Here is a 15,806-nt window from a genome sequence, read left to right on the forward strand (position 1 = left end):
GACAGGAGAAGATTGTAAGGATTTGGTATAAGTTATTGTTGGCACTGTTAACACTTTTGTATATAATATTATTATACGTAAAAAAAAAACACCCAAAGAATTATTATAAAAAAGACTTATTTATTTATTTTATGAAAATGTCTTTGATCGTAAATCATGAAACACTAGGTTTGTTCTTTTGTTTAAAGTAGTGTGTGCTATGGATTTTTTTATTAATAAGATATTAATAAAACAAACCTCAGAAGCGCAAGTGTCTATAATACCGCTTTTCCCCACCATGGTGATGGTAGCATATTCTATTTTTGTAAGTTTTGTAAGTGCATTAACTTTAACTTTTAAATCAATTATTTCCGCAAGCAACATGATGACATGTGAATGCTGACGTATGGATGAGGTACAGATCTACATAATAGTCCTGCAAGCAAAAACGTGGACACTGGAGGGATAAAAGAAACGATGTATTCGACGATTTACTTGGATATAAAAAATATTTTTGTGGAACAATGTGACTACATGCCTGTACTTTGTTAAGATATATATAGAGATCCTACGTTGAACTTTAAAACAGTTGAAAATATATCCAAGCAACCAATATGGAGCTTCGATAAGTTTGTTGCTAAAACACAATATTAGTTGCTAGATATCTCCTCTGATGTTTCAAAAAGAGACCAGTCACATTATGAAAGAGATATCATGTCATTGTATATGTCATTTTTCTTGAAATTACATTTTTTTTTTTATTATATCATTTTTGGTATTAAAAGTATACCTTGACAAAAATATTTGCACGCGCACTTTTTTCAGTCTTATCAACGTAATATATGAAAGTGTTGTTTTAACCTGTATGTATTACATGCTATTACGTGTCTATATCAAAGTGTTAATGCCTATGATAGAATTTACTTTACTGTTTACCTGGCAAGGTATAAAATTATTTCCAAAACTGTTTTTACTTAATTTCAAAAATAATCTAGACCAATTCGGACATCCGCCTCTTAGCACCTAGCATCATCGATGAATTCAATAAGGACGACCTTTTTTGGTGTACTGTATCTATAACAAAATGTATCACATGTGTGTACCTTCTGTTCATTTTTCTAATCTAAGATGTATCACGTGTATTCGATAATGCTACTTTCTTTAAAATTATCAACAATTTCATTTTATTAAGTAGTCATGTATGAGGCGTTCACATTTAAAGACTTTCAGTTTCACATTAAGTGTGTATATGTTATTGCTAGTAAAAGCAATGACAATCAAAGTGGATGATAAAACCCCTCATAAAACTATGACGAGGATAGATGGGAAAGATAAAACACACGAGATACGGTAGACTCGTCATAAAATGTAGATCACGACGTTTCTAAATAGCATTTTAAAACGCGGTATCCACATTCTTTTTATTAAGGTGATACACATAAATGTCTATTCCTGAAATAATAAGACGTTTTATCAGTTACTCATATTACATATATGCTACTAATAATTACATTGGTAGATTACAGATTTCGGGATCTGAAAATGTTTTTAAAATGATAAACTCAAGCCGAATCGGTTTTCATTAAACAATTCTACATTTTTTCATTCTCGTTATATTTTCTGTCCTAATACGCTCACATTATGTTGGTTATTTCTTAATCAATGGTCAACCTTAAATCGTCGGTCAACTATTAATGTAAGGATTATATCCGTTTTTATTTATTTCGAATATTTTCAATTACAACATTCCCTAACGAATCATCTAGAGGTATTCCGGAGCTTCTTAGTTGTGAAGTTATCTAAACGATCTTTATAATTTTATTATCGCGAACACATTAAAACGTTTCGTTTTGACAACTTATAGCTTTAACAATACAGACATATGATGCGAATGCCATTAAAAATACCAAAAAACATGACGCTAAGGTACATTTGTTCGTGATAATAATCAGTAAATAACCAAACATAAGGTAAGCAGGTGATGGAACCACATCAACAGCCAACGCTATGTTCAGTTAAGCGCATTTAAATGTGGGAATGTTACTGACGTGTATGGCTGTGGGTTTCTGTACCCACCTTATGGCACATTCGTATTCAAACTTACCTCGGGTCAATTCAATGCAATTGTATGTTTTATGACGATTTGCAACATGCAATCTAACATTTTGCGAGATGTATATTTTTTGCGATTTCATTATCATTAGTGAATATTGTGATATCTCAATGATCACAGATATTTCGAGTCTTACAGTATGCACCTCAATGTGACAATGCACATCAAGGCACATGGTGTCGTGGGCATTGCATGCTTGTTTCTAAACCTATGTTACAGTACAGAAAATGGGAGATACGGATGTACAGATCGTCGATGTTAGACGTTCCCATGCAGATTACATCAAAGGCCAGGTTACATACCAAACAAAACTGGTAAGAATATACAAAAATGGATTTTCGTTAGAACTCACTCTTATATCGGATGCACCTTTGGCGATTTTCTTTGTCGCCAATAGAAGGTTTGGTTTGGTTTTATTTTGTTTAACGTCCTATCAACAGCTATGGTAAATTAAATGTGTGTTGTGTTTGCTTGCATGTGTGTATGCGTGCCGAAGGCAGGATATGTTGGTGTATGTGCCTCTATGTGATAGGGCGGATCTGATGCCGACTTTATAGTGCTACCTCACTGAAATACCATGCCGATATTGATTATACTGACAACGGGTGAACCAGTTGTTGCTATTCCCCTTTATGCTGAACGTTAAGCAGGAATAACAACCACCAGTGTTAAGGCCTCTGACATGTCCCGGCCCTAGGACAGAACCCATGACCTGGGCAAACGCGGAGCATCAAAGCCAGAAGAGATGGTTTTCCAATCAACGCAATAGGAAATAAAAAAAACACATAGAAAAAGAATGATAAAGATCCCAAATGTTGCAATGTATGCAGCAGACGTTTTTGGTCGCTTTTGTGTTGCAAAGTAGAGGGAACAAAAGCAAATCCCCAATTCTGCAGGGGTTACTACATTAGTCGCCTCTTACGTTACCTGCAGTGGGTAACAGCAGGTGAACTGTTTTCCGGACACCCGACCTGCAGGGATGCCAAAAGAGGAAGAGCTGTTAGTCACATATAAAGTAACTTTTGTCTGGTATATTTGTTACCAATGTTTGAATGGTTTAATTTACATCAGTCCTACTGACACAAAAAACGTTATAAATCATCAAGATAACTTGACCAATATCTGTCTGTTTTTGAAAGGATATTGGTGTATCATAATCTTTATTTATCGTTCTCTGTGATCCATTTCAATGTTCGTACGTATGAAAATCTTAATTTTGTGATGTATTTACCACAGGGTATAGGCGATCCTCTGGCCGTCGTAGATATTGACGAGGTGGTGGAGAGATACAGAAAATGGTTCAAGCTGTTTCCGAGGGTGGAGCTATTCTATGGTAACGTTATCCTTATTTTAATCTGGTTCTTTGTTCGGATCTCAGGACAACTTTTACCTATCATCAATACATTTTTTCTGCAAAAACCTAACTTACAATGGTGTAAAATAATAGTGTTTTACCTTTTTACATCCTGCAAATAATAGTACAGTTCATTCATTTCGATAACAAATCTACTTAAGTAGGTTCAAGACAGTCACAGTAACAGTTGTTCAAACATGTGGTGTGATCACATAATTATTTTTACATTTAATCAGCTTTGAAGTGCAACAATGATAAAAAGATCATCGATGTCCTTGTAAAACTAGGAAGTAGTTTTGACTGTGCGAGCAAGGTATGTTTTTATTCAAAACATCAATTGAAAATAAAAACCAGTTCGATTCGGATGGTCAATTTTCGGAAAACCTTTGAAAGGCATTGAACAATATTAACATTTTGACTTTATCATTACCTGCACTTCGAATATAAATTCATCTTAAATAAACATTCATCAAGATATCACCCCTAAGTTAACACATGCTTTCTTTCGTTTATGGAGTAGGTTGAGATACAACAGGTATTAGAGCTTGGAGTTGATTCGTCTCGCATCATCTACGCCAATCCCTGTAAACAAAACTCACATCTTACTTACGCCAAGGAACACAACGTAGACCTGATGACGTTTGACAGTGAGGAGGAATTGATCAAGATCAATATGTTGTATGGATCAGCAAGGTTGGTTGTTACATACAATAAAATGAAAATTAAACGTTGCTATCATAAACATTTTGGTAAAAGGGTTATTTTCGCGAGGTATGGAATGGTCTGCGAATGAAACATGGCGGCAAAGGTTTTTAAGAAAGTATATAACATACCATAGACTCTCTAAACCGTTACTTCAAATAATTGATTTTTTTTAGTTAGATGAACATTATAGCATTTTACTTTGTTGCAGATTACTTATGCGGTTCCGACCAAAACAAACGTATGAAGTGATGTACGACCTGAGTAAGAAGTTTGGTTGTGTCTTTGAAGAGGGGGTGGATTTGTTTATATCGGCAAAGAACAAAGGCTTGAAAGTTATTGGTGTGAGGTGTGTAGCATTCTTTCAAGTTATCGTATTAAATAAGCAAATGAAACCAAAATGTTCATGAAATGCAACTCTATGCATCATAATATAGTAAACTGTCTTTAACACCCTTTCCCGTTATCATTTAATATCATATTAGCGTTTGTGTTTATAACTGCAATAATTACACTTTCCGGAAATGGTATGTGTTGTTAAGAATCAATTGTTTATGCTTGAATCTCACAATTTACCTCAGGTATATGTGAGATAGTTACGCGAGCGAAAATGCGTTAACATTAATTGACTTCATGTTTAAGTTTCCATGTAGGAAGTAACTGTCTCAGTTCCGACGCATTTGCCTCCGCAATCAAAGAAGCCCGGATGATATTTGACGTAGGACTACAGGTCGGATTTGATATGAACATGCTTGACATTGGAGGTGGATACCGGGGCAGAGATGTTGAGCATCCGACTATAGAAGAGGTATAGTTTTAGATCAGATTTCTAATGTCAAATATATGATGGATCAAAGTTTATTGTGTTAAATAATTAAACTTGAATGTAATGTCTGGTTAATTATCACCAATTATTCACTACTTTTTTTCAATTTCAAGAAGTCCATTACTACCAGTGACACATTGACATGTTACAGATAACTGGGACAATATCTAAGCAATTTTGAAATAAACTTAATATTTCTGTTATATGAAGAATGCAGGCATCATAAACCAGTGTCTAGATGAATATTTCCCTGAAGCAGAAGGAGTGACAATAATCGCTGAGCCAGGACGTTACCTTGTAGAAACTGCTGTCAGTGCTGCAGCCAATATCATAGGCCGAAAGCTTATCTATGATAATGGTACGTATGTGATACATGTATAAATGTTCGTAGAAGAAAAGAAAAAAACCACACCGCTGATGACATTTTGGTATGAATAAGCAGGAATACGCATATTTGATGTCTATTTGTAAATATTCATAGACTTTTTAAATCTGTAATTATTACACCCCTAATATCGAATTTGTCTCCTGTGTATTGGTTTTGTTTCGATTCAATAATTGCAGTTTCTGACATTTTAGACGGTCACCACACCAGCTGCTGGAAGCTTAATCATATACAATTATGTGACTGCAGTGTATGTTTATTAATACAATGCACAATAATTTACAAAAGTTAGTCTTGTCCTTTGTTTCCATTATTAAAAGTTTGTTTCATACTGCAAATTTTTAAGTAATATAAGGTTTAAATGATAAAGTTTTATAAAAAAAAAATGAAAAAGTGGAAAGATTGACAAATGGAATGGGTATGCAATTTGGACGAGTGAACGAATGAGTTGATCATTGCTCCAATGCTGAGATAAACTTATTTTAGGTATCTAGAATATATACCTACCAGTAAAATAATACATATAATAAACAGACAAATTCCAAAAAAAATTGAATGTTTTTTTTATTTTTTTAAATCGAGTCTTACCTTTATTTAACGTTCATGGATAAACCGGTATATAAGTTACGGTATGCAAAGCAAAATTGATGTTTCATAATGGATGGTGTTTGTGTCTAGAATCCTTGTGTAACATATTATAGGTATGTCAGTTTCTGGAGACCTTAAAAACATAAATAGGAGCCCGAAAATGAAATGACAAAAACGGTATTTCATTTGCAGATAAAACGAGTCTGGAACATGTTATGTACAGCATCAACGACGGAGTATATGGAACCTTTCCTTGGGTAAAAGAAGTCACGGATGCGTTTGTTATATCACCTGTTCTGAAGAAGGTTTGTTTCCGTAGTAACATAAAACCAATCACATAATGAAACTTGGCCTTCCAGAGGACAATTTACATTTCTTAGTTTTCAATCCGTTAGATAATTAAAAAAGGAAATGTATTTTCGATTGAAAACAAATATCATATTTTTTAACTGTGCCCCATACAAAGTAGAAATCATCTGAAGAATCTAGTTGTTTTACTTGTGATTTTGTCGTTATATCTGTTTAAAACGACTACACTGTAAGACCTTGGCATTTAATCCCATGGTTTATTAAGAGTATAGAGATTTTGGTTTTCCCGTATATAGTGTGGTATTGGACAGGCGAACTATCTGGTTTCGTTGGTAGTCATACTAAAATAATTAATCTTATTGTGATGAACTAAAAGGGAATGAGATTATTCAAACAAAATTTATTTCGCAAAATGTATTAAAGCACTTATTGATCAGGGCCTAGTTGTTCAGAAGGTGATTAGCCTAATCATTGTTAAACGACATTTTTCAACCTCTAATAATTTGGTCGTTATACAAGGTAAAAACTGGTAATTTTGCATACAGTTTACTCTTCTAAAATATTTGCTATCTGGAAACTTTTAACCCAGTTAATAGGTTTCTTTTAAAGATACACACAAATAGAATTTGCGCCAATCACTGATTAAGCTAATCACTGTATGAACAACTGGGCCAATGTGTTATTATGTCATGTCTCTAAACTGGTACGCTGGAAGTGATTTCGCTATTAACAATCAAACTAAATGTGACAGAAAAAAGTCGAGAATGTAACATTAACGAGAAAATGTGAAGAGCACTCATTTTTCAATATCTCTAGGCGAGGACAGAAAAACATAACAGCATTGTATGGGGTCCAACATGTTGCTCCTTGGATTGCTTAGCTACAGACATCATTTTACCATTGATGGAGGTCGGAGAATGGGTACACATCAGCTACGCAGGAGCCTACTCCTTCTGCCTCTCGACCAACTTTAACAGCATGCCACGCCCAAAGCTGTATTACTTCTGTTCACGAGACACTTGGTATGTTATCAGTTTGCCTCTCGACAGTATTTTATGGCATAGATAAACGAGACTCCATTTTTCCTATATCAATATTTTAATGATAGCAATATTATAACCATTGATTCTAGTTGAGTTTTCACGATTTACATTTACTTGCTGTAGGGAGTCTGTTAACCTGTTGATGTATCATGGTAGACCATCTTTGACAGCTGACATCTTATAAAACAAAAGTAAGCGCTGTTCTTTTTATAACGTGAAATCTTGTTTTGTAGTCATACAAATTAACATAAAACACAATGGCGCTCTGTCTGTAACAAAAGTGTTAACGTTGAGGCATTTGAAGACGAATTTCTTCTCAAAACTTTCGTTTTCAAATTCATAACCAATTATACAAACTTATGTAGAGTATCTGACATCAGTTTATTTAAAAAATAATAGAACTAATGTTTGTTTATATATACAACACATTAATATATAAAACACTGTTGCATTATTATTTTACTAAAAGTTTTTTTTTTTACATCGTTAACTTGTAGTGTTTTACACAAAAGAAATGAAATATCTAAATCCTTTTAATTTCATAGATGGTCAAAAGGTTATTATTGAATTTTGTTTTCTTCGCATTTAGGTACACCTGACCAATGGATAGCAATGGTGCTTGTGGGTTTTCTGGGACGATGTTTGCACCATTTACAGGGCCCTTCGCGTTTATTTCAAACGGACAACATCGTGAACTAACAATGTACACAAAATATTGGACAAACTATTGTAAAAGTTTACTGTACCCTATTGCGAGTAGGTTTTAATATTTGAGAAAATTATCTTCTTTCTTTTTTCGTTGATTAATAGAATGAACATAGTTGATATACAGGTAATACATTAAATTCATCAATTCATGAATATGATTATCAACATGTAAGTTTCATAAAGATTCGGTTTCAGTTTGTTGTACACTCATACGTGAGTTGACCAATGTAAAATTCACCACATTCAAAATAAATTATTGGATCAATTACGTTTTTTATATATATTTCATCTAAGTGTTCAAAGTTACATTCCACACCATTCTTAAAGATTACATTCGATAATCATGGGACATGTGACACAACTTGGTATCTTACACTTAGGTACTTCTGTTGTTAAAAAGGAATTATTAAACTTGGAGCAATATACGTGTCAAGGTGTTAGGATTGCGTCTACCATGTACAAAAATCATGCTTATCGAAAATGTTTCTCATACGCTTGCTACTTTGCTTCAACTCTTCACATTTGTTCTTTATCACAGAAAACATAAAGAAATTCCAAAGATTGAAGGTATAAACAAATGGAATTAACTTTGATTTATACTTTTATTTTAAGAACGGGATGTAAAGGGTCCCCTTTTCAATAGCTTTCTGTATGCCTATTACCTCAGTAAGATAACATAGAACTTAAAGGTAAGGATTTAGTTGATCAAGTCAAGCATTTGGGACTTGCTTCTCACTGACGACAGTGATAATCTGTGAAGTAAGATTAAAAGGAGTATTTACTTTGTTGTGATTACTGTGGTAAGAATATAAATTTAGATAAGTATGTGCATCTGTAGCCTTAAAATACCAAGCAGTTGTGATAAAAGTAAATTAATAGATATATAATATTTGATGTTGCGCCCTATCGAACTAGAATAAACAACTATAAAGCATTTTACAGTAAATAGATATACAATTTATACAATCAATACAATTAGCATATACAGTAAATAATACATCAATCAATACAAGTTTGAGGAATTTACAGTAGCTGCCTTAGCAGGCGCTATGCCTAGCCTAGGGCAAGCTAGGAATTTGTTTTGTTCTGAATAGGTAAGCTTCCTCTGCTTCATCAATGCCACTCGGTATGAAAACCTAGGTCGAATCCAAGTAATGTCAAGTCCTCAACAAATGAATCATGGACAACGAAACAACAAATCAAGATGACGAGTTTAATTCTCAACTAATACAACTTGTGGAAAATATGAACAGACATATCCATTCACATAACATAAAGTAAATAAAATATTTAGGAATGAAATCATGACGGAACCCATACATCTTGGCCATAGACTTTCCAAGCGTGCATTTCTCGATACCTTGTGTTGTAAGATTGTGCTCCGGCAGTCGACATTTATCACGGAAACAATGATGTCGGATGTTCGTAGAGATCTGAATATAGAATCAACTGGTACATGCCAAGGACATCATTTGAGAAATCAGGAATATTGCTATTAAGAAAGGGAATATTAATGATTGGAAAACCAAAATTGTCACGCTAACAGTACAGAATAGAAGCGAGCCGTTCTTGTATGTCAGGTTGTCAGTTAATATTGAGTGATGAAGAACAGCCTTTTCTGTCCGTTATTTCAATTTCAAAAGTTCAGTTTTTTCGAACACAAAATCTTGGACAACATATGAACAAAACGTAAATATACCCGAAGACTTCTTGATAAAGTATCCGAAGGTAAAGGTCTTCTGTTTATCGAAAACAAGTCCACGTTTAAAAAAAAAAAAATCTCGTGATTTATAAAGATAAAGGTCCCTCATAGGGAGAACTGGGATAGTTTCAACAAAACTCAAGGGACTTGTATGTACTCAATATTAAACAATAGATCAGAGAATGATCCTGGCGCCTACCATATTTTGAATCTTGTCAACAGTAAATGCATCTCATGGTATTTTTTGAAAAGAAACTCCATACCACTGAATTTGAAAGTTTCCTTTCTAAGAGATGTCACTTTTCATCGTTTTGTTTTTACAAATAGCTGTAAGTAAATTTGACTCTTTAAATCATGGTGGCAATCGTAGTTTCCTGATAAATGTAACATGCCCAACGATAGTCCACCCCTTCACATGATATCTTAAAAAGGTGTCATGTGCTTCTTGGGATATAGCAACAACAATATTGAACTCTGAATATCCAGCACCGTTACCTAGCGGTCATCTTATTTTTCCAATTAGTTCCAAAATATGAACCATGGGGAGACTACAGATAAATTTCAATAAGAAATATAAAGCACTTCTTGAGAAAGAGCCATAAATCTGAAAAAGCAAATATGGCAGCCTCACGGCCATCTTGTTTTATTCAAATCTGTCTCAAAATGTAACATGCACAACTTTGGACCAGGGAAAACATATATATATATATATAATTTTATAAAGATCTGTCAAATGCTTCTTGAGAAACTGCAATAACATGTTCTTGTTTCGCGATTAGTCTCAAAATGAAACAGGCACACCTACGGACCAAGGGGAACTTGCATATAAAATATAGAGAAAAAAAAGTACAATAAGAATTGTTTACGGACGGACGGACGGACGCTGCCGCTGGTATGAGGTAACACTGTTGGTATGAGGGAACACTGTTGGTATGAGGTAAAACTGTTGGTATGAGGTAACACTGCTGGTATAAGGTAACACTGTTGGTATGAGGTACCACTGCTGGTATGAGGTAACACTGTGGGTATGAGGTAACACTGTTGGGATTTGGTATGAGGTAACACTGTTGGAATGAGGTAACACTGCTGGTATGAGGTACCACTGTTGGTATGAGGTAACAATGGGGGTAAGTCCGTAACTCCCCTGCTTTTCTTAGAACAAAGTTATATTCGTTTAATTAAAGTAACCAACGAAATAGGTTTCTCTTTTTATTTTGTTGTGTCATGTATGTAATACGTTTTTAAGAAGAAGCTATATGTATGGCTGTGGTAGAGATAATTAACGACCCGCCAGAGTGTAATACTTTATATTTGTTTGTTGAGTTCCCTGTGTGTTGAGTGTGTTTATTGACTTATCTTATTGATGCGAAAATGAAACATAATTGGCCAGTGATGGAGAACTCGAGTTAGGTAAAAACACTGCGCTACGGTTTTCTAGGTAGGATAGTAGATTATTCTAGATAGACGCAAAAGGACTGACATATACATGAGACGCAGTACACCAGGTTTGGTTATTCATAAACATCTCAACTTTCCTTTTATCACGTTTAAGGAGTGGAAAAATCCTTTTGACAGTTATTAGCATGCGTTATCAGGTTTTATTTCAGATCAGTTATATTTTAGATCACTTATGTTTGGACATAGATACAAGAGAAACCATCCGTACCACTCGGACGTTTTGTTTTTTCTCGGAAAGTCATGTTACATAATCAGTAATAAATTGTAGCTGCTTGAGGGAAGACCTTAAAGTTAAACGAATGAATAAAACGCTTTTCCCGGATAACAACGTGAGCAGGTACGTATTGTTAATGATCTAAATGCTTGTTTAAATATAATCGAATTTACAACAAGAGCAACATATATCTCTTTTCAATGATAGTAGGTGTGAACAAATGGACAATGTGTTTGATTAGTTGATATTGAACATCTTAGAAGATGGCTTCACAAAAAGATTTCAGGAACGTTCTAGAAGATCGATAGCTTCACCAAACGACATCTGAAAGATCACATTTATGTACAATACTTCCGATGAATATTTAAGCATTTTTACTACTTAGTAACATCAAAATGACTAGGAACCACACAAGAGACATTTACAGGTAGTATGTGTAACGCATAAGGAATTGTGGACAGTAAGGTATATGTAAAACTATACGTTTTCGTTGCCATAGAAACCATACGAAGTCTTCTGATTGGTGGAAATTCAAATATTGTTCGATTTTGATGAATATTGGTATATATAGGGGTATAAGGGGGCTGCGAATTCAACCGCATCGGTATCGTTGCCATAGCAACCACTTTGAGGCGTCTGATTGGTCGAAATTTAGATATTTTTCGATTTTTATTAAAATTGGTATACAGGGGTATTAGGGGACTGCGAATAAAACTGGATAAGTTTCGTTACCATGACAACCACACAGAGGCTTCTGATTGGTCGAAATTTAGATATTGTTCAATTTTGATGAAAATTGGTATATAGTGATATTAAGATACTGTGAAGTAAACCGCATAGGTTTCGTTTTCCTAGAACCCAAACGAAGGCTTCTGATTGGTGGAAATTCAGATATTGTTAGATTTTCATGAAAATTGGTATATAGGGGTATTAGGGGACTGTGAATAAAACCGCATTAGTTTCGTTACCATAGCAACCACACGGAGGCTTCTGATTGGTATCAATTTATATATTGTTCGATTTCAATGAAAATTGGTATATTGGGGTATTAGGGGACTGCAAATTCAATCGCATACGTTTCAGTGCCAGAGCAACCACACAGAGGATTATGATTGGTTGCAATTTAGAAATTGCTCAATCTCACTGAAATTTAGTATTTTGCGACTATGGGGGCAGTTTGGGGGACATCCGTAATGGTCCCCCATTACTATTAGTACTTGTTAATCTATTGCAGTTCAAGACTGAGGAAGGAATTTGTAGATAACAGCATATACATCATAAAAAGGTAATAGTTCATGTTTTATGAATACCTTTAGCGAAGCAAACAAGCAATATTCTAAATTACATACCCACAAAGAGGAAATCATACTCATACGGATCCATACTCATTATCCGGAGAGCAATAGGCCCTAATGTACAGAACACAAAAAGATATCACCTCCCATTGAACCAAGGTTTTGAATTCGTACGAATACTTCTTTATAGGAGAAAACAACAGCATACATCAACAGACAGAAAACTTGTCATTAGAAAATTTGTGAAAATTAAAACCCCTCAAAAGTACAACCATTTCAGCATTAAAGAAGCAATAAGTATTTTTTTCTTTAAGATTTAGTATAAATGTTAACAATTTATTTTATAGCAATGTTGAGTGTTTGATATATTTGTTTTCAGGATAAAGGGAGATACGGACGTACGGATCGTCGATGTTAGATGTTCCCATGTAGTCTACATCAAACGCCAGGTTACATTCCAAGCAAAACTGGTAAGATTATCAAATATTGGTTTTTGTTAGGAATTTGACTTTTCGTCGGTCTTACCATCTTACAAAATTGTATTTCGTAACCATAATGAAGAATGTTCAATCCCAAGTTATTAATGCCGGGACAACTTTTGGTAATAATTTCATATACATTATTCCGAATCAGAAATACTAACAATTTACGGTAGCATTTGGACAAAATTAGACAACTTTATTTATCTTTCCTTTTTGTTTTCTTCATTTTTACAATTTATAGCAGTCACAAACCTGGATCGGTTAAATTGATTTATTTGTGTCCATGAATTGTAGCTATACAGATATTTTTATACTTAAATGTTTAGTCATTTTTTGAGTTCCACCTTCATTTTCTGCACAACAATAAATGCCTTATTTAATACAGGGTATAGACGATCCTCTGCTTATCGTTGATATTGACGAGGTGGTGGAGAGATACAGAAAATGGTACAAGTTATTTCCCAGGGTGGAGCTGTACTACGGTAACGTTGTCTTTATTGTAATTACCTCATTCTACACATGTAATATGTTTCCCAACACAATTATTCTGAAAACGTCACTGTACCGTCATCACTCCATGCGCTAAACAAGAGTCGTTTGATCAATTTTGTACCACATTGCATACCTTATAGATAATGGCTCGTTGTATTGTGATTTCCGTTACAACTAAATGTTCACTGTAGGAAAGTGTTTGGAAAAAATAAACATTAACGCCTTTGTGATGCTGAAAAAGAAATCATAACCCTCGGGATACGTTTTTTCAGTGTCAACACTTGGCAAAGACTCGACCGAGATAAATAGTTTACCCTCGGTTCCAGAGTTTTCTATCTGCATCAAGTCATTGATAGATTCGATGTTAGTGTTCTTTTCTATTTGCAACACATTTTTGGCATGCACCCACACCTGCCATGATATAAAACTATGTGATTCGAAAACTGTAACTTTTTAAGATACAGTTGTGTGACAGCACAACGCACCAAAAATATCGTGCATACATCGTTTACACACCGTCCGCACATCGTCCACACATGGTGCGCACAACTGTGCGATTTAACAATCGATCGCCCCGTTGTGCGTTTCTCTCCGCACAAATGTGCGATTTGGTACAATTTGTTGATCAATATTACGGAATGATAAAAATACGGAAGGCTTGTATGCAATAATGTACACTGTATATATAACTGTAATTCTCTCATCTCTATAACTGATATTATGTACAATTTTACAATGAGGGTAACACAGTATACAGTGACCGTTAGACTGTCAAGAATGGGATTGGCTCCCCGGTGACAGAACAGGTAAATAACAATTTGATGAGTGACCGGAATGTTACCTGGTCTTTGTCTGACACATAGAGCTGGTATCTGATACCGTATGACTGTTATGAAAATACAACTGAACGTTCAATATTTGTTATTTGCATTCGTTTTGGTCTATAGCTCCCCTTCACCTGGTTATCACACATTGGTAAGTTACGTAAGTGCCCCGGGCGGGGAAAACTACGGTCAAGGTACAAAGTGGCTGTGTTTACCTGTGTTGCCGAGACTGTGTTGTTTTTTTACCTGTGTCGATTAAGGTCGTTTAAAAAACACCGAAATCACCATTTCTAAATTTAAGAAAGTATAGACAAAATATAAGCTTATAGATGTAGCTTGAATATAGAAACATACTAAAAATCAAATTTATATGTTTAAACACGAAACCGTATATATTGTTAAGCCATTCCTCAATTTACACCAACCACGAATGTTATCGCACACCGTTCGTCGATCGTCCGCACAAATGCACACATCGTGCGCACACCGCACATCGTGTAACGTTGTGCGATCCCACAACTGTACTTAAGTTGATTTAAGTTCAAGAAATAATTTTCTAAAGTGTATCCCTACCCCTTTAGCCCTTAATACCGGAAGCCATTTTGTCGATGCAATTAAATAGACTGATCTTTTCCTTCTCTTTTCCAATAGGTTTGAAATGCAATAATGATGATAAAATCGTTGATGTCCTGATGAGATTAGGGAGCAGTTTTGATTGTGCGAGCAAGGTGCGTACATTTTCAAGTCATATCCTACAAACTTCGAATTGATTTATGACTTGCCGGAGCAAGAGGCCATTGTATATATGTGTTTGTTGAGTATAAACAACCATTGTATGTTTTTTTCGGTAATGGGACAATAGAAATCAGAAACTCTGAAAAAAATGCTTCCATTAGCATTTCATCATCATCACACGAGATTTTCTGAAAGATCATATGCACATACTCATCAGTGTCCAATAAATGTGTTAAAAACAAGGTTTTTATCGTTACGCTTGGTAGGCTGAGATTCACCAAGTGTTAGAACTAGGAGTTAATCCGTCTCGTATCATCTACGCCAACCCATGTAAACAATACACACATCTTACTTATGCCAAGGAGCACAATGTAGACCTGATGACCTTTGACACTGAGGAAAAATTGACCAAAGTCAAAATGTTGTATGGATCAGCAAGGTGGGTTGTAATATAAATTTGTACCCGCAAATTTAACACTACAGAAATTATATAAAATGGTATATTATATATCAAACAATTTGAAACCATTATTACAAAATCAAAGTTTTATACGATATCAATATCATCATCAATATCCGTTTGTGTTGAAGCAGTAT

General features: G+C 34.6%; 2 protein-coding genes across 2 annotated transcripts in view; both read left to right on the forward strand.

Annotated features, from left to right (window-relative positions):
- The window catches only part of LOC110452741 (ornithine decarboxylase-like), an 87,614-nt gene that overhangs the window by 32,452 nt on the left and 39,356 nt on the right, over positions 1–15,806 (forward strand). The window lies entirely within an intron of this gene.
- On the forward strand, positions 11,395–15,314 carry LOC110452744 (ornithine decarboxylase 2-like). The gene is made up of 4 exons (XM_021501396.1): positions 11,395–11,504; positions 13,056–13,146; positions 13,544–13,640; positions 15,126–15,314. Exons 1-4 carry the CDS (start codon positions 11,467–11,469, stop codon positions 15,242–15,244), a joined length of 345 nt encoding a protein of 114 aa, XP_021357071.1. The 5' UTR covers positions 11,395–11,466; the 3' UTR covers positions 15,245–15,314.

This window comes from Mizuhopecten yessoensis, unplaced genomic scaffold (assembly GCF_002113885.1).
Source record: "Mizuhopecten yessoensis strain PY_sf001 unplaced genomic scaffold, ASM211388v2 scaffold6863, whole genome shotgun sequence".
NCBI lineage: Eukaryota > Metazoa > Mollusca > Bivalvia > Pectinida > Pectinidae > Mizuhopecten > Mizuhopecten yessoensis.

What these genes read in the sequence shown, in the direction of transcription:
- LOC110452744 (XM_021501396.1), top strand. Translation starts at nt 11,467, where the DNA reads ATGAATAAAACGCTTTTCCCGGATAACAACGTGAGCAG. An exon ending in TTACATTCCAAGCAAAACTG is followed by an intron (nt 13,147 to 13,543) that starts GTAAGATTATCA and finishes TATTTAATACAG; the next exon opens with GGTATAGACGATCCTCTGCT. An exon ending in CAGGGTGGAGCTGTACTACG is followed by an intron (nt 13,641 to 15,125) that starts GTAACGTTGTCT and finishes CTTTTCCAATAG; the next exon opens with GTTTGAAATGCAATAATGAT.